The sequence below is a fragment of the Clytia hemisphaerica genome, unplaced genomic scaffold (assembly GCF_902728285.1).
Source record: "Clytia hemisphaerica strain Z4C2 unplaced genomic scaffold, Clytia hemisphaerica genome assembly, whole genome shotgun sequence".
NCBI classification, from domain to species: Eukaryota; Metazoa; Cnidaria; class Hydrozoa; order Leptothecata; family Clytiidae; genus Clytia; species Clytia hemisphaerica.
This window is the reverse complement of record NW_027103344.1, coordinates 189,383-208,409: the sequence shown is the minus strand read 5'-3', so window position 1 is coordinate 208,409 and position 19,027 is coordinate 189,383. Positions and strand designations below refer to the sequence as shown.

Here is a 19,027-nt window from a genome sequence, read left to right as displayed (position 1 = left end):
TAAAATTAGCTTTCAGGCTAAATTCGTAAAAATTAGACTGCATCAACTACGAAGCTGTCGCCATTCAGTAAGGGATAAGTTTGAAGCCAATAAATAGTCGTATTTTGTAACTAAATTGATTGGAAGTTTTGGAATATTTCATCCGAATCGAGAACTAGTAAAAAAAGTAAGCTCGGCTAAACCGCAACTGATACGTTCATACCGTATGCACATTATTTTGGTTTGGGTACAGCACAATTCTGGTAAAAGTTTAAAAACCGAATCTACGGTGGTTCAGGAGGAGAGGATTGAAGGAGTTCAAAACGCAATTTCTATAATAGTTCAGATAGTTATTTTAAAAACAATTCCAAATACAATTGGATTATCATAAAAATAATTGATTAAAATAAATTAAAGATACCAACAATAAAACATATCAACTTTTCTAAAGGGTTCTTTTGGCTACTTAGTAATTAATGTTAAATCTCAATTTACTTTGTTAGGGAACGGAGCGAAACGTTGTGTCGACCAGATGCTAGAAATGGGGACGAAATTTAAGTGTGGGAAGGAAGTAAACAAACAGCCAGGGCCTTCTAAAGGTAATAAACAAGGTCCATATAATTATTTTAAATGAAACTTGACAATGTCATCATAAACCGATCATAATATTGTTCTAAAATCGACAAAAAACCATGTTGATACTGACGTAAAGTTTGTCCGAAAGGGCTCATCATTGCTTGGAAGAACATCATACGCGACATGTCGTAAATATAACGACAATCAATCCTTACTTTGGAGTAGAAAGACTTACATTTGGGGCGTTCGTCTTGATAAAGAGCTCGCAAACAACATTTGGACATTGTGACGAAGGAAGCTGAAGCTGTCTTGGTTTTCAATCGAGCATCCAGCCCTCGTAACAAATCATTAGTTTTCAAGATGAGAATCATTTCACGTGGTAATCTTTCAAAGACTTCCGTTATGACGTGAACATATTCCAATATCCCTTCTTGTACCTCCTTCAACTAAAAAATAAAAACAACATGAATAATGACAAGAAAAGGCTCCAGTTCAATGCTCATCCTTACATGGTTCAACCCACGCCATGTGAGGGAGACTGGGTACCGTTAGATTGAGTGTATCTAAGCATTTTTACAGGCTAAACCTTGCATGGGCATTGCTAACCGAGTCATTCGAATCTCAAAGAATACGACATGATTCACACCCCGAGGAGTCTCTGTAAGGGTCCAAAAATCATGAAATTCAACATTTCCACTCTCAAAAGGTCGTGATTTTCCAGAATTTGGACTTTGGAGACAGAAGTCTCCCAGGACTCACACAGTCCTCAACTTCCAATTCGCAATGCTATGCATACTCTGTACCAGAGTGTATCTCATGTTTATTGCTTCGTAGTACACTCTGTATGCATTGTCTGTTTGATAAAAAAATTCCCGTACGGAGACCTCCACGATGAAGTATGATTTATAAATAGCAACACTTCTTCTCTCATCGTCTCCCCTCTCTCACCAACACTTCATCGCAGCGGTCGGTTTAAAAAATATCAAATGTGAAAAGACAATGACAACAGACCCTCTACGGCAATGAATTTCGAAATTAGCCGTATATGAACATGGGTATGTGTACAGACAATGCTATACAGCGCTACTCATCGTGAGTCATCTGATTTTCGCTGTTCATATAATAATGCACAGTTTTATCATTGACGCTCAGACCTCGCTTGCTTTAGTTGACAGTCAGGGTATATACCGAACTCCAAAAATAACCGAGAGTCCCTTTACAGTACGGTAAGTCAATAGCTGCATTACTTGTCAAAGCAAGTACAAGCGTCAGTACAACAGCATAATTAAATCTTATTTTGAGAAATCTATATAAATTCCAAAAATAGTCCAATAAAAGAACAAAACAAAATACCATTCGGAAAACGTATACTAAAGGTTCCAATGACAGTACAGTACAGATCCTTAATAAGTAATTTTTCGCTTGAGGTAGGTTGTGTTATAATAAGGTTTTACTTCGTAATAAATACATTATCTTTACCTAAAATTGAAATACTCTGAACCGTTGGTATTATAGTCACAGTTAGACAGGAGAACCGTCGTGTGTTTTTTTATAATTTGATGTACACAAGACGGGTTCGAGCTGTGAGTCCAATATTGGACTCACATTTTTTACAGTGGGAAATTCGAATTTAGCGCTGTCCTCACTTACTAAAATAAAAACCAAATTTCGACAGTTGTGCTTTCTCTAAGAAAGTGTGACCAGTAAAAGAATAACAAAATCTGATTGGCTATGTTTTCAACCGTTATTAGGTTCTGAGGAATTCAAACTCTCAGCCCATACCATGCTATACATTTCGCCATCAGTTTATCAAAGAAGAAATCATAGCATGGATTCCCAGGCTAAGTCACAGTAGGAAAAACGTTTTGCTAGCCCCTTCATCCAATATTTTCTCGGAATTTGACAAAGAGGGTCCCCTCTTGATTTTCCCCTTATATTTATGTTAGGCTTTCAGAAAAATAAAATACTTGGATAATTTTAACAAAAGTTTCTCTTGTCTCAGTTTTAAACCCTGTAGTGCATGTTATCTCCTAGTCCGGCTGAGTCCAACGCCTTTTCAGAATTCTGAAAATCAAAAAGGGAAAAAAAAGTTTCTTTAAAAAGGTTTTTTTTTATATTTCTAAAGCTTGGTTTCCACTGTGTGATAACTTGTGATAGTGTGTGATAGTGTGTGACAAAAAACTTGAGATAAAATTTTGTTTAGTGGAAACGCATCTGTCATATCCGCTCGTAGAAAGAGGGAAAATTTGTGATAGCAAACTATGGAATTTGCTTTCTATTATATTTTTAACAAAGGAAAATTGAAATAACAAAGAAATGTGACGTAGAATACACCAGATGTGTCGGGCGCCTTTTGAACTTTCTTGTCACACGTTATCTCACACAATTTTCGTGTTCTTGGATTGAAATTCATTTCAATCCAAGAACACACTATCACACGTTGTCACAGTGTGATAACGCGTGATAAAAACTCTTTTTAAACGTTTCCACTATGAGATAGAATTTTATCACATGTTATCACACAGTGGAAACCAAGCTTAAGTATTTACCTTCGGAAAAAAACGTGTGCGATTTGAATACATGGCAGGTTTCTTAGAAAAAGAATTAGTTTGGAAATAAGCAAAAACTCGATTAACACAAACAAGAAGCCCAGAGGGCATGAAGGCCCAGCGAATAAGAATATGAACTGAACAAGACTTGAGTAGCAGAGGGAATTTGAACCTGGAGTCCCTAATACAAGTTATAGACGCCTTAGACCATTCGGCTATCTCTTATTTACAACAATGAGAAAATAATTCATAATATTTAATCTTATATACAGAGATGTTAGTTTTTTTCCTAACACGTGAACAACTGAACTGTTCACACACGTCTGTTATATTCTTATAGTTTTAATAGTTAATTGTATTTTCTCCTTTTATGTTTTTAACCAATAAAGACGATTTCAATTGTTTTTTATTCTGTCAATCATGTTCTAACAGCCAATCAAATCCTTCACAATATGTACTAGCCTGTGCTGTGCTTGAAAACGCATATCGCCTAGTAAATTGTTACACACTGACACCAGGCAGAATGCTAATGAAAGGCCCAGTACGCTAAAGCTAGCTGGGCCAAATATGTCCTAACGATATTGATCTACCGTCTCTTGACATATCTTACACTTATATCAGTCTTACAACAGACCTTTTAAATTTCATGGTGGATTCCACCGAACATAAGGAACATAATGTGTTTGGTATATAAACAATCTGTCAATCATGTTCTAACAGCCAATCAAGTCTTTCACAATATGTACTAGCCTGTGCTGTGCTTGAAAACGCGTATCGCCTAGTAAATTGTTACACACTGACACCGGGCAGAATGCTAATGAAAGGCCCAGTACGCTAAAGCTAGCTGGGCCAATAATCCAAAAACCTGAATTTACTGTCTCGTAATCAATTTAAGTCAATTTTACATAAAAATATAGATGCATAAATGATAATGAGTTTGACATCTAAAATAATTGCCATGGGGAGATATCAAAGCAAATATTTAGTTGAAAAAATAGCACATATATTTCAAATTTTTAGAAGTGATTTTTTAAAATAAGATTGCATTGAGGAATTGATAAAATAATAATTCAAAAGATATCTCTTAAATCTCCACCAGAAGGTTTTTCAATCCAAACAGAAAAAGACATGCTTGGCAGCATATGGGAGATGGGAACTACTTGGAAGCAGATGAGGGACATGAGAAAAATAAAGAAAGAGCACGAGAGGTTGCTATTTAATTAACTGAATAAACGAGCCAGGATGACTTCACAGACTGAAGGTCAAACGGAAGGTATCAAAAGAAAACGAATTTTGAGAAGAAACATCGAGCACGTACATGTTATTGGTGTGTTTTGTTGAATAACTGGAACGAAAAGATCGTTCAAAGTTTCATTAAGTGATCAATGTATGTCGACATTATAATTGAGCTTGGACCGGTCTATTTTCTGAAATTGCGACACAGCGTAGAGGGGACAAGTATTTAAAAAGTATCAAAAAACTTTATCATAATGGGATGAGAAAGATTCACATTCTAAATGTTTGTCTATCAAGGTGCAGATTAAAAGGTCTACAATGGCTTTTTTCTTGCGTTATAGCGTGATTCCGATGTTGTTGTTTTTTGCGTGATGACGTACGCCATCGAGATTTTTGGGTGATGGATAAGATAGCGTGATGCGTATGGCTCGGTCTATTTTTGTACTTTGGGGGGGTTGGAAATTGTACTTCTGAAAACCCAAAATAAGGTAAATATAGGCTAAAATCAGGTTATTTAGAGCAAAATAAGGGGCCTTCTCTTTGACAGCTGAAAATATTTTTAAGAACTAATAAACGGGGGGGAAGGGGGGGGGGTCCTAATAAGGTCCGGGGGGGGCTGGAAAATTTTCCAAAAATTAACAAGCGGGGGGGGGGGGGGGGGCGTTTATTTGGCACCTAAGAGTAATAAACTCAACGTCATCACGTAGAAGCAAAGTTGATTCATTTAGATATTGGTCAAGTGTAGATTTTTCCATAGTGTAACAGCTCTTGAAATCTTAAATCTTGACAAACGAAAACAAGCAACAGACAGTTTTAGAACTATTGTACAAACTTCCTCCCCTCATTGACAGGCCTATAACAAAGTATTTTTCTCGAAAAAGTCACGACAAACAAACATAGAATCATTGCACAAAACACAAGCATCCGTCTCTAAGTAGTTGCGGTATTTTCATTCAAAATCATCAACAGTTTCAAAAATTTGAGAGCTGCGACAAAGTGAGTCTTTCTTGTTGATTGTTGCCTGAATGATAGCTTGAATTTAATAGTGGATTATCTGTTTATAAAGAGGGGGGGTAACATTTTGAGTTCCACGACCGACAAAAAACAAACAGACAGAAGAGATTTGCTTTCGAAAGTGTATGTTTTCACATTTTCATTTTTACCGAGAACTCGTTACTGAAAACTATCTAATTAATTCTATTCTTTTGCAAATTAGTGTCATTACCATGAATTTTATTAGATCAATCATAGTAACCTAGAATATGAACAATTAGTCAGGAAAATAACAGTAAATTGAAAGATTTAGTTAAGTGCAGGAAAGAATACTCGTTAAAGCATTAATAGTATGAAATCAACTGTTGACATCAAGCTTTTATGCAATCTTAGTAAATCAATCATTCGCTTCCACAGATTAAATGAAAATAAATCAAATCACGAGAATGAGTAGCTTAGGTAGATTGCAATTCACCACAAATAACAGCGATAATAATGGAGGAACAATAAATTTGTTTTTTTAGTTAAAATTTTGTTGAAAACTCGTTGAGAATATAAAATTAGTTGGAAACAGAATCGGATAGAGTGAATGTGGGATGATGAAATATTTCTTGAGACCAATAAAGCAGTCAGACATTCAAGACAAGGGAGAGGATGACTGATGCAAAGTACCTTGTTTACTTTCAATACATTGCGAGAAATGATTTTTTGGTTGGACAAATATTTTTCCAGAGTACTTAAAATTTCATGACAAATGCTAAAAGGTTATGGCAGGCAATTTCGGAATATTTTCATTAAAAATGATACAAACTCGAAAAGGAAAAAAGGCCAGTATTCAACACGATACTTGTGTAGTATTATCAAACCTTGTATTGGACGAAGTTAATGATTCAATGAAGAGACTTAAAGCGATTTGTGTCATTTATCATGGCATAAAAAGCACGAAGTGACACGAAATTGTCAATATGTTTCAAGCAACCTTTAAATTGCTTTCATGTTGGCAAACAATAATATCATGTTATACTTAACTATTCTATAGAAAAATCTTTTTAAATATAATTTCTTCGTTTAAATTGAATTTCCATTGCGGAAATTATCCGTAGGTTTTCATCGCTAATTTATGGTGAGTTTTGAACTCTGACATTTTTTCTCTGCCAACACAGGAAGAACAAAAAAATCATAGGAAATATTAAATGCACACTTTTATTGCACTGTTGGTGGATATTAATTTTGAGGGATTTGAAGAGACTTTTCACAGTTATGAAACGGTTAATTGAATAAGAATTACCCCGAGTTTCGCTGTATTGAAAAAGGAAGTTTCCAACTTGGCAAAAATAATAAATGAACTCAATGAAAATAATTTGTTCTGTGGTTTAGACAGTCAGCAAAACGAGCATTCTACTTAATGAAATATAGCTTTTCTTTCATGAATATTTATTAGAAGAAGTCGCGAAAAAGTAACGGTTTAGTTTTGAAGAAATCTAAAATGAACTTCTCTGAATACGAAAACAAAGAATGAATTAATATGTTGAATGAGTTTGTGGCTAAGGCCTAAGAGGACCCATATGTTTTAAATAAGGACACCGAGTTGAATTTATGAATGAGAGTTTGGCTTCAGTTAAAAATGCATTCAGTTTAAATTTAGCGATATTCATGGTTTCAATTTCAGAACTCAATGGTTGATAGGTTTGTGAAAACTTGTGTTAGTTAATATTTGTCTTCTTGTGGAAACGGAATTGTTTGGGAATTTAGGGAAGTAAGTGCAAAGAAAAGATTTAGACTGAAGAGTCTAAATACTAAAGATATAGAAAAGTTGCATAGTAATGATAATACAATCGTAGCGCAGTGATTCAATCTTTTTGTCAGGATCTTTAACTCGGTTAATAACCTGATTGTACTGCACAAAATAGAGATTAGGGAGATATTTTCAGATGATATAAAGAAGTTGTTAAAATTTTTACGAAGATACAAAAATGCACAGGTTGCAAAATTAAAGTCTGAGGACAAATCATGTTTTTACTCGAAAATTTTATGTGCTTGTTACATGACATTTATTTCTGATTGGTTCGAATTTATTGACACTAATAAAGTTATCAGCTGTAAGTTGTAAAGCAATGGGAATAAAATCACGGGAACTTTTTCGAGTAATCACATGTTTTAACTGTATTGATATAATTTTGCAATCCGTGTATTAGCTCATTTTGATATCATGGTAAATTTTTCTTTAAACATGGATTAAACATCCTAGTACGAAAGGTTGAGTATATCCTTTGCTTGCCGTTCACTTTAGAGATTCACTTTTTTGCTTTTTTTAGAGAATACGAAACACAAAAATCATAAGATGCATAAAAACAACACAGCGGCGCCATGGCTATCCAACACTACAACCACGCTAATTGGGATGGCGAAGAAAACATCTGAAACAATGACCAGTACTTTATCCTCTATGGTGGAGATCGTCACGCCAACAACATCGAAAGTTATCGATACTTCCATATCAAGCAAATTTTTTGCAACGGTTAATACGAACACTACTCGCCTGATGGCAACCCTATCAACGCGCGTGCTTGAAGAGACCACAAGTAAAATTCCAAATGGTCCCAATAGAAGTCTGAGAGACTTGGTGATAGCAAACAGTACAACGAATAATACTTTACTCTTCAACAACGTCACCAATTTAACTCTTTATGAGCAGTCATCGGAAGTACCATTGACAGGCGAAATTCCTATTTACGTTAAAATCATTATATTCTCCATCATTTTGGTTTTATCTCTATCAGGAAATATCCTTCTTCTCTCCTCCATCATTTTCAATAAGCGGTTACGACGTATCAGGGTCAACCACCTTATCGTACATTTAGCGGTGAGTGATATTATGCGAGTTTTATTCACTGTACCTTTCAATTTGAAGACGCTTGTCGAGAACAATCCTTACGAATATTTGTTCGATGAAACAGTCTGTAAAACGCAGTACCCGATCGCTACTTATGCTGCCGTATGTAGTCCGTTAACGTTGGTCTGTATCGCCGTCGAACGCTATTTGGCCATATCCTCAAAATGTATGAAGTATGAAAAACTAATTGTAATAGGCATGATAGTGACGACTCAGATTGTATCTATTGGTAGCGTGGTACCGTATATCATGACCTTAACTTATTTCGATGGAGGTCCGGGCGACGTCTGGTGTTATGAGGAATGGTACGGAACACCTTATCAGAAAGTGTATACCATTTACCTAGCCGTTGTGCAATACGGTCTACCTGTTATTTTGATCACTTTGTTTTACACGTTGGCTTGGAATCAGATCATGATCCGTAATAAAAGAATGATCAAAGTGAGCGAGGAGTATGAACGGAAAATAGCAGGCGGAGCAACAGACTCTACAAGAAGAAAGGAAGGGGATGACACAGACTATCGTAGACCACCGACATACGAAGATGCAGTGTCAGAAGAAAGAGAGAAAAATAATAATGTACAGCGCTCATCATTACGTCAGAAAGGGACAGTTATCAGGAGTACCGTAAAACGTATCCGTAGCGTAAGAGTGATACGGAAACCGCGCTTTATTAGTAAGACGGCGTACACACGGCACCGACAAACTGTACGCACAATGAAAATGTTCACGTTGGTCGTTGTTGTTTTTGCTGTGTTTGCATTACCTAATCAAATCTTGTGGTTGATGCAAGACTTTAAAGAAGGCTTTCAGGCTACGTCAATTGTAATTGAGATTTTCGTATTCTTAACTTATTCGAACGCCGTTGTTAACTGTTGGATTTACGGTTTCGTTAACAAACACTTCCGTAAAGCATATAAAGAGATGATGGTTCGTCTGTTACCCTGTTTGAAAGAATGTTGTCATTTGGTGCACTTGGAGTACCAATCAACTCACTCCACTTATAACAAGAGCCGAGGAATGTCAGTCGTTTCTTTAACGCAAACGACAGGAGACACGACACAAGAGACGAATACCGAAGACGAAGAACGACAACGAGTATTCACCGAAATGTTTAACGAACATCTCAACCATTCTGAGAAATTCCAGCATTTGTATCAAACCGGAGAAGAAGAAACAAGTGAGCAAGATGAGCAGCCTGAAAGGGAACAACTGTTAGCCTCTAGGCCTAAAATCAAAAAACGGATATCCAGTCTAGCCAGTCTTTTTACCCCATCAGTATCAAGGAAAACGAGTGTTGTTGCGATGCAACCAATGAACTCTTCAAGGCGAGGCTCTCAAATGTTTTTTTTCGATAAACGGCGAGCCGGTAACGCGGAGCTTGAAAATTTTCGACAGCATAAAAATACAAAAACGAAATCGATCTGTGATTTAGACGTTATCGATATTGAGGATTTGATACCAAGAGAGGATTTGAAAACTCAGAAACGAAGGGCTCGATCTACTTCTGATCTGAGGGAGAAAACTAAATCGACAACTTCTCTGAACAGCACAGGCGGTAAAAAGCGTACATTCTGGGACATATTATCTCCCAGAAACATTCGAAAAAAATATGGTTCGAATGTGAAACTAACGGATATTTTAACAGCCGAGAACGGAATTGAACGCTCCAAAACTTCGGACAAAAACAGAAACGACGACCAAATGGTCATGGCAAACCCGGTCAATATTCGAACATCCAACTGTGTCAAAGTTGTTCCCGTTACTAAGTTTATAAAAACGAAAGACGCTCTACCAGGACGAGCAACAACTGAAGAGGCGCCAAACCCTCCAAATCAATCACCGTTAAACTACAGCGATGTTAGCAAATCAGAACACACTGACGTAGGGCCAAATTATTCAAAACCCTACTATGACCATAGACTGTCGTTAGCAATGTTGAAAAAAGGAGAGGGCGGACAGATTTCAACGGAAATACAATACTTAGCTAGTAATTCTTCGAACAGAGATTCGCATGTGTAATAAAAATATTTAGTTTTTTTACGATTTTGAATTTGACTTATATCATTGTCAGATACTGTAAGAATACAACAAGGCACAAGGTTGCAAATGCTTTTACTATTGAAATTTCGATATTTTTCCTACTCGGGATCGGGGCGTATGGGGACGAAAACTAATATGCTGCGCAAAAATAGCTCATTCATCGATAAGCCAGGCAATTTAGCTTCTTCGTCAACACCGATACTTTGTTCTTATAAAAGGGTATATAATTGGCAAGATTGAGTATCAATGCACAACTAGCGTGAATGCACAGAGTTCTTGTAAACTAGTTCCACTCATTTCGTTACTTTCTACAGAATAGTCGGGAGTAAAACATATATTTCTCACACGAAAACTTCCATTCAGCTTTTTTGTTATGTGAGTAAAAACAGGGTATTTCTGCTTTGCTTCTCGGTTAGCCCGTATAACAGTGACGCACCACGAGCAAAAGCTGCAAGAAGAACTCTGTTCGTCCTCGTGAAAAAGGTAGTTGAGCAGGTACTAAAAGTTCAAGGAAAGTAGTTACAATTTTTTAAGTTTTAATTCAGAGAGTGCTTTAGATTTATCTGATCTCCTTTTTAAGCACGTGAATCTTTAGTCCAACTTTTAAAATTAAACCTTGTTTCAGAATTAAGGAAAGAAGTTTCTTAAATGATAACCTTTACCCTGAAATCTGATGACAGTCAATAAAAACCCGATTCTCGGCCCAGTTCAGTTTGGCCAGTTTCTCAGCGGACTTTGATGAATGATCATAGAAAAGCAGGTTTTCGTATGGAAGACCTTCGTATGGAAGACCTTCCCAAAGAAGCTATTTTTATAGCAGCAATCAAACATAATCCGTCGAATCCAAAGAGATATTCAGGCAAGGAAAGTCCTTAATTAATAGAGCCATAACAACACTGATCTACTAAATGGACAGATTAAAAGACAAAATGTCAGCAATCAAACACAAAACTTCGAGGTTCAAAGAAGCACCCAATGCAGGTTTATATTTATTGAAATAATTTCGTTAATTGCTAATTATGCTTCCTATATGTAAGCTTTGAGAGAGAAAATGTTCTGCTAGTCATCTTTCGGAGAGACGGACAGGCAGACGTAGCTAGAAAATTAAATTATTTCTAAAAAATAGACAAAATACATTACTATGTCTTTCAACAGCAAAAAAACTGACGTGTTTTTATCCCACAATTGGGGAAAGGATGGTAAAAATCATCAAAAAGTGGCGAAAATCAATCGAGCACTCGAAGAGCTTGGATATGTCACTTGGTTCGATGACAAAGAGATGTACGGAGATATTAGAGCCCGAATGGCTGATTGGAATCAAAAATACAAATTGCTGTCTTGCATTTTTGACGGAAGAATATCATCAAAAAGTTGTCTATGGTCGAGAATCAGATAATTGTAAATCTGAGTTTGATTTTGCCAGTACGACAGTTCCAATTCGAGCTGTGGTTCTTGAGGACAGTATGAAAAACCCTCATACGTGGGAAGGGAACATTGCAATCACTTTGAAGATCAAATTGTATGTGGATATGTCAGAGGATGTCGACGATCGAGAATACTTTGAGGAGAAAATGCAGCAGTTGAAAAAAGAATTGGATAAGATAATTTCGCCAAGTGTAGAATCAGATACTAAGCAAACTGTGATTCAAGGTATCTGAAATATTTTCTTCTGCTTAGATTTTGCATTCATTTAGTGAAGTTAAGTTTATTCCTATCCAAGCCTTTTCTTTTTAAGAATTTGACTGAACTTTTTGGAGATCGTTTCATTTCAATTTGTGTATCTCCAGAAAGAAGAGTGTTATAAAAAAGTTATGTTTGTTCGTTTACAAAATTCCTCTATTAATCACCTCTCCAAAAGATATTTTTAGTTAAAGAAAAATGTGTTTCTGATTTTTAGTCGATGAAAACGATGTTCTATCCGAGGGTTCTGAGACTGAAAAGCTGAAGAATTTAGCGTATCCACTGTTTGACGCTGAAAAATACGAAGAAGCCATCCCTAATTTGGAGCTCCTGGTAACAAAACAATCATCATCTCTCGGACACTCGCATTCGGACACACTAGTCACTCTTCAAAAGTTGGCTTGCTGTTATAAAGAAACTGAGGAATTTGAAAAAGCTATTTCCACCTATGAAGATCTGATTGCAAAACAGACCTTGGTTCTCGGAAAGACAAATCACGAAACTCTTTCAACTAAATGTGAATTGGCATATTGCTTTCAATACAATGGAAAGAAAGAAAAAGCTATCAAAATTTGCGAGGAGTTAATTGGGGATCGAACATCAATTTTTGGTGTTCTGCACCCAGGCACACTAGAAGCAATACACAGATATGCAAGCTGCCTCATAGCCAAAGATCTGGAAAAGGCCACCTCTATTTTTGAAGAGTTAGTGGAAAATAGAAAGTCCGTGTTAGGGCCCATGGATAAAGAAACACTTTGTAGTATGCATTCGTACGCAAGCTGTCTCTTTAAGAAGAATGAGTTTCAACGGGCAATCTCAATTTGTGAAACTGTTGTTGAAAAAAGATTGAAAGTATTGGGGCCAACACACAAGAAGACCATCAGCAGTATGTACCGCTTATGGCAGTGTTTTGAAAAAAGTAAAAATTTCAACAGAGCTATTGCATGCCTCAAAACCGTCGTTGAAATGACGAAATCGATAAAAGGTGACCTACACGAGAAGACTTTGAAATACAGGTTTGAGCTCGGCCGAAACTATTACGAAAAACGTGAGAAGACAGCTATTCCCATCTTGAGGGACGTGGTAATAAAGCAATTATCACTTCTAGGCGACACTCACAAAGACACAGTAAAAAGCAAGTACTATCTCGGCAAGAGTTTTTATGACTTTGGAGATTTGGACACTACAATCTTCACTTTTGAGGACAAACTTGCAAAAGGCAATTTCATGGAAAATTCTAACCATATTGACATGTTTGATGTCATGGACATGTTGGCCAGGTCTCACCGTAAAAAACTAAATATCGGCAGAGCGAAAGTTCTATTCAAAGAATTGGTAGATAGGCGAACAGCGAGTTTAGGGGCTAACCACGAAAAACATTACTCACTCTCTTTTGCTTGGCCGATTGTTATAGAAAGAACGAAGACTTTAACATTGCCATACCAATGTACAGAGATTTAATAAGAAAACAATATCAATCTTTAGGTGCGACACACGCAAGCACCATCTCAAGTCAAATTAATGTATCATATTGTTTAAAGAGAGCGAACTGTTATAGAGAAGCACTGTTAATCGATCAAGACGTCGCTGAAAAGAAAGAAAAGACTTTGGGACCGAATGATCCACAGACTTTGACTTCCAAATACAGTTTAGCGGTGAGTTACAAAAATAATGGCGAGTTTAACAAATCAAAAGAGTTGTTGAAGACACTCATTGCATCGCAATCATCGATTCTGGGAAAGCAGCACCAAGATACCATTAGAAGTGTTAACCTTTTGAAAACCTTAGTTCACTGATTTACTATAAAGTAAAATAATAATTATCACCAAAGGGACTCTACTATATTATTTAATAAGTTATGTTAAAAAGTAAAATTTATTTAAGAATTTATAGCGTCAATTTTTCTAAATATTATAATTAAGTGAGCAAAATTTTTTAATGTTGACGAGAAAAGAAGTACTTGAAGTACGGTTTTTTATGTTTTTGACTCAAAAGAATGGTTATACTTCGTACATCATATTTTTCAAATACTAAAAGAATCTTCCGACCGAGCTGAAAGCGCTAAGTCCCCGAAAAGGGATCTTCCGACCATGAAGGAATCTTCTGACCGTTCACGGAAAAATAGTTTGCACTGGCAGGGGGTTTCATTCATATTACTAGTGACTTATAAGTAAGATTGAACATTTAGAGTCAGGTAAAAAGGACGATACGGAACATTCGATCGTTCCTTTCATTTATTAATTCAAGAGTGACTTAGAACATTTAGAAACCTCTTACAAATTAGAAGAACGTCTGTACTCAAAGGATAGTTCGCAAGCGTTCTGAAAAGTTCTCAACGTCTCCCTTAAACGTTGTGGAACGTTGCGATCAGATCGAAAATATTCTGGAATCTGCCAAGATGGTTTCATATCATTTGTACCGTATTACTTCGAATAAACGCCCGGGGCGTTTATCTAATTTTTTCAATTTTAGGAGGGGCGTTTACTCGAGGGGGCGTTTAAAAGAAGGGGGCGTTTATTAAATTATTTTAGTCTAAAGTCGAATATTTAGAGCAAAGATACCCTTTGTTTTAGTTCTTTATCAGGATTTTAGTGCAAAATTTATTTGGTTCAACGACTAAAATTTGATCGAAAACTGCTCTGGTTACAAGAAATGACTAAAATCTTTCTTTTCAAGCCCAATCAACACTGGTATTGAAGTATTAATGTCACAAGTTTCTAATAAACGCCCCTTCCCTAGAGAGGGCGTTCATTCGAAGGAGGCGTTTATTTGAGGATGCGCTTATTTATTAATTTTCCTTTTAGGAAGGGCGTTTATTCAAGGGGGCGTTTAAAAGAAGGGGGCGTTTAAAAGAAGGGGGCGTTTATTCGAAGCAATACGGTATTTCAAATATCTTTGATGATACATAATTCATACAGCTTCTCTTTTTGTTATACAGTGGAGTCTCCATAACTCAAACACGCACGGGGAACAAAAGTTTGTTCGAGTTAAGGAAATTTCGACTTATGGAGAAGTGTTTAGAAGATATTGTGAACTGAAAGGACGAGAAAACCTATTCGAGTGAAGGAGAAGTTCGAGTGAAGGAGAAATTCGAGTTATAAAGGTTCGAGTTAAAGCGACTCTACTGTCATAAATTTACCTCTTCAGCGGTTTGATGTTTGTTGGCGATGCCTCCCTGGATGGCATTCCATGATCGACCAGTCACAATGCACGTCAACAAGCCGTAATATTCACCACAACCTAACGCTTCACTATACTTCTTGATATCTTCATTGTTCAGTTCGATGATGCTTTGCCATAACTTGCAATACAATAGACGGACTTCGTCTTTCATTGTCTAAAGAATATGAACATTCTATTTAATAAATTCATACCTATTTCATGACTATAGATACTCATTTTCATATTGTGCTATTCTAAAAGATTCAACTGCATTGAATTTTCAAACATTAAAAGCTTAACCAAGCTAGCAGGGCTGCAGAACTGTCAAAAACTTGCAAAAAGAGATCCATATGGGCCGGCTGAACTTAGCCTAGTTAGTTTCGACATGAATATGAACAGCTGTAAATATTTGGCCAGATAAAACATTGTCCGTTCTTACCAAATATAAACCATGATCAAGTAGGATCACTTCTTGTCTACCATCTTTGTTCTTGCGAATGAGAATGTTTCCAGGGTGAGGGTCGCAATGGATCAACCCTTTGACGTAGATCATTTCGCTATATAATTGGCCAAGCTTCACCGAAATCTAAAATAATGACAATGAAAGTGAATATAATCAGCGATTTCTCAAACACTGAAATTCTTGAGATTCTCTTAGTCGTCAATGTGAGGCTCTTCCACCCAATTTAACATTTTTTGATCCGGTTTTGATAGGAAAATCTCCATTGATCTCCAGTAGATTGGAAAAGATGGAATTTCTTCTTATATCAGAAAGCTTAGCTACCAGCACTCGTGCCATAAAGAGATTGCGCTTGAGTTAACTAGGGTCGAGTGACGCCCAATATTTTATGTGAGAGTGCGTCAATCCCATGATACCACACGCATCTGTGTGATCAACAAAATCTGTTTCATGCAAATTTGAGCCATAGTGTCCTTCAGGGTCTCTTCCCCCATTGCCTAGAATGAAAGTTTTCCATTCCCCTCCCTCATTTTTCCCCACCCTACCTCCAAAAATTTCTCTGTCCCCCCCTCAAGTATAAAAAGCTGTAATTTGATGAATTTAACGCTTGTTGTTTTCCCTAAGGTAGTTCTAATTCAAGAATAAATGGAAAGGATGGTTGTAAACCGTAATATTGCTGGTTGAAATAAGTTATCAGATCACAACATCATCTCATAAAACCAGATGTTTTTCAATTTTGAATTGATTTTGGTGAGTTCCCCCCATGCCTAGAATGAAAATTTTCCATTTCCCCCCTCGTTTTCCCCCACCCTGGCTTCAAAAAAAATTCCCCCCCCCCCTATACGTCCTTTTGACCTCAAAACCCATTCCCCCCGCTGAATCTAGGGGGAGGACACTATGCTGAGCGCAGGCCATTGAAAGGTGTGTAAGTAAGCTCTTTACTCACATCATTGACATCCATCTGATGTTTATTGATATATTTCATGTCATCCACCACTCCACCTTTGATGTACTCCATGAACAACACGCGATGCGTCGAATTCTTCCAATACACCTCAGGTACCTTAAAAAGTAAAGAAAGATAATATGCCGATATACAGACTTTTTATGTATTAGAGACCTTGAGATGTCCTATGCTTCAAGGTCCTTGACAATCTCGTTGGCAAAACAATACAATTTGCAGTTAAACAGGCTCTCTGACAATAAAAAGGTACTAAGCAGTAAGTGGTGCAGTGATATTTCGTTAGTGATTCCATTTATATTATTTCAAAAATATTTTAAAAACCAAGTATACCCTGATTCCAGTAAAATCTTTCAAAACATCTCTCATCTTCTCACAATTCTTTCCTTCATTCAAGAAATCCAATTCAAGTGGAAGGTTCGCTTTGATTTGGTCCGTCAGCCATTGGAATTGAAATTCGGGAAAGATCTTGGTTGCCATTCTCACGAAAAACTGAAATGATATTGCAAAATAATAAAGATTTTGTTCAGATAAAATGATTCTTGAAAATTCGAGTTTGAACAGTTTAAGAGCTAATTTTTGTTCGAACAAGCTCTCATACCTTATTGAAAGACGAAAGATAAAAAAAACTCCAAGAACATCCTCCACAATTTTCTTCCAAGTGTTAATATGTAAGACTCAAAGAATATAAACCAAATACAAGAATTGCTGATTACTTCGATAACTTTTGCATCTTCGAAAGCATGTTGTTTGACAGTCTTGTGTTGGATCTTCACTGCTACTTCCTTACCATCTTTCAACACGGCTTTGTGGACCTGTTGCATAAACAAAAGATGAATGAATAAAATGAACGAGTAAATTAACGAGTGAACAAGTAAATTAATGAGTGAACAAGTAAAGGAATAAATGCACAAACGAATGAATGAATGAACAAACTAATGAATGAATGAATGAATAAATGAACAAACGAACGAACGAACGAACGAACGAACGAACGAACGAACGAACGAACGAACGAACGAACGAACGAACGAAACGAACCGAACGAACGAACGAACGAACGAACGAACGAACGAACGAACGAACGAACGAACGAACGAACGAACGAACGAACGAACGAACGAACGAACGAACGAACGAACGAACGTATATGTACTGAGAGATTTGAGGAGAGTGCTGCCAAATTCAGCTAGTGAAAATAAAATTATATGGAATTGGGTGAAGCTGAAAACTTTCCTGAGACTTTCAAAACACTCACCTGAGCAAGCGAGGCAGCACCTAATGGTTTTTCATCGAAACTTTCAAACAGGTCATACATGGACTTCCCAGTGTCCGATTCGATGACATACTTGATGTCTTTCATTGGGCTGTGTGGTGCTTCGTACTGGAAAATTCTCAGTGTTTCTGTGTACTCTTTTGGAAAAAGGAACTCCAGTGAGCCAATATGTTGACCCACTTTCATGAACACGCCCCCATTGGCTGAACATAAATCGCGAAATTTGATAGCTGATCGAAGGTGACACTACAGAAAAAGTAAAATTTGATCCTAGACTGTCATCGGAGACGAATCGAGGTAATTGAAAACTGATTTTCCAATCAATGTCTAATTATCAAAATTCAAGGTACGATATTGCAAGTACTGCAAATCTGGGCGACTTGTGACTTTTCAAAAAATGAACCCAAGCTAGAAAACACCCCCCCCCCGTACATACCGAACTGGAGCTGTTCTCTACTAAACTACACCTTTAGCATGTGAGGTGAGTATTGTTATTTCCAAAAACTTGAACAATAATTATCATAAACAAACAAAAATGAAAGATTTTAGAAAGACGTGTTCGACCGTTCTTGGTGATGGATCAGAAAATTCGTGGTAATTAAATACCTCAGATTTGAGTTTGGCATATTCTACTTCGTCTGTGACATTTCTCAACGATGATTTGTAATCAGCGAACACTGATAATACCTGCAACAAGAATGCGTGTTGAAAGTCTTTATATCACTGTCCTGAATTCCAAAAACAATGATGTTCACTAAGAGCTCTTGAATTCCTTCAATATCAATTCCAAGTGAAGATTTACAGGGCAATCGAGTAATGTCAAAAAGAAAAACACTGCATTTCATTACTAGAAGTTAGTAAAATAAATTAAAAAAGTGAAACTTACAACATAAGCCGCTCTGCCAAACCGGAACAAACTGCTATGTAAAATCTGTTCCACGTACAAATCATGTACCCAATCAGCTGTCTCAGAAACAACAGTCTTTTCCTGACTCAAGCTCTTTCCATCATCACATTTTCCCCGTGTTAATAAACCAGCTGTGAAAAGTAGGCCACTGCTTCCAGCTATCACCAGTCTTCTACTGGTTACTAACAGATCCCTCCGTGATGTAGAGTATGTTCTTCTTTGCGATATAAATCGTGCAAGTGTTCTTCGGGCCAAATAATTTATCACCATTACTATTTTATTGTATTTTTTTTATGAAACGAGAAGACATAT

General features: G+C 36.7%; 3 protein-coding genes across 3 annotated transcripts; 2 read left to right on the top strand and 1 right to left on the bottom strand.

Annotated features, from left to right (window-relative positions):
• Positions 1–308: 308 nt before the first annotated feature.
• On the bottom strand, positions 309–19,018 carry LOC136819031 (aarF domain-containing protein kinase 1-like). Its single transcript, XM_067075197.1, has 9 exons — positions 18,695–19,018; positions 18,415–18,495; positions 17,791–18,054; positions 17,249–17,347; positions 16,866–17,024; positions 16,518–16,634; positions 15,551–15,697; positions 15,089–15,286; positions 309–1,001 (listed from the first exon to the last, which is right to left on the bottom strand). Exons 1-9 carry the CDS (start codon positions 18,983–18,985, stop codon positions 606–608), a joined length of 1,752 nt encoding a protein of 583 aa, XP_066931298.1. The 5' UTR covers positions 18,986–19,018; the 3' UTR covers positions 309–605.
• Positions 7,653–10,344, top strand: LOC136819012 (uncharacterized). Its single transcript, XM_067075175.1, has one exon. The coding sequence runs from the start codon at positions 7,675–7,677 to the stop codon at positions 10,246–10,248; it is 2,574 nt and encodes an 857-aa protein (XP_066931276.1). The 5' UTR covers positions 7,653–7,674; the 3' UTR covers positions 10,249–10,344.
• LOC136819024 (nephrocystin-3-like) lies at positions 11,343–13,440 on the top strand. The gene is made up of 2 exons (XM_067075185.1): positions 11,343–11,919; positions 12,167–13,440. The coding sequence occupies exons 1-2, from the start codon at positions 11,466–11,468 to the stop codon at positions 13,408–13,410; spliced, it is 1,698 nt and encodes a 565-aa protein (XP_066931286.1). The 5' UTR covers positions 11,343–11,465; the 3' UTR covers positions 13,411–13,440.
• Positions 19,019–19,027: the final 9 nt, after the last annotated feature.

What these genes read in the sequence shown, in the direction of transcription:
- LOC136819012 (XM_067075175.1), top strand. Translation starts at nt 7,675, where the DNA reads ATGCATAAAAACAACACAGCGGCGCCATGGCTATCCAACACTACAACC.
- LOC136819024 (XM_067075185.1), top strand. Translation starts at nt 11,466, where the DNA reads ATGGTAAAAATCATCAAAAAGTGGCGAAAATCAATCGAGCACTCGAAG. An exon ending in TAAGCAAACTGTGATTCAAG is followed by an intron (nt 11,920 to 12,166) that starts GTATCTGAAATA and finishes TCTGATTTTTAG; the next exon opens with TCGATGAAAACGATGTTCTA.
- LOC136819031 (XM_067075197.1), bottom strand. Translation starts at nt 18,985, where the DNA reads ATGGTGATAAATTATTTGGCCCGAAGAACACTTGCACGATTTATATCG. An exon ending in AAGATGCAAAAGTTATCGAA is followed by an intron (nt 17,025 to 17,248) that starts GTAATCAGCAAT and finishes ATATCATTTCAG; the next exon opens with TTTTTCGTGAGAATGGCAAC. An exon ending in TTGATCATGGTTTATATTTG is followed by an intron (nt 15,287 to 15,550) that starts GTAAGAACGGAC and finishes CATATTCTTTAG; the next exon opens with ACAATGAAAGACGAAGTCCG.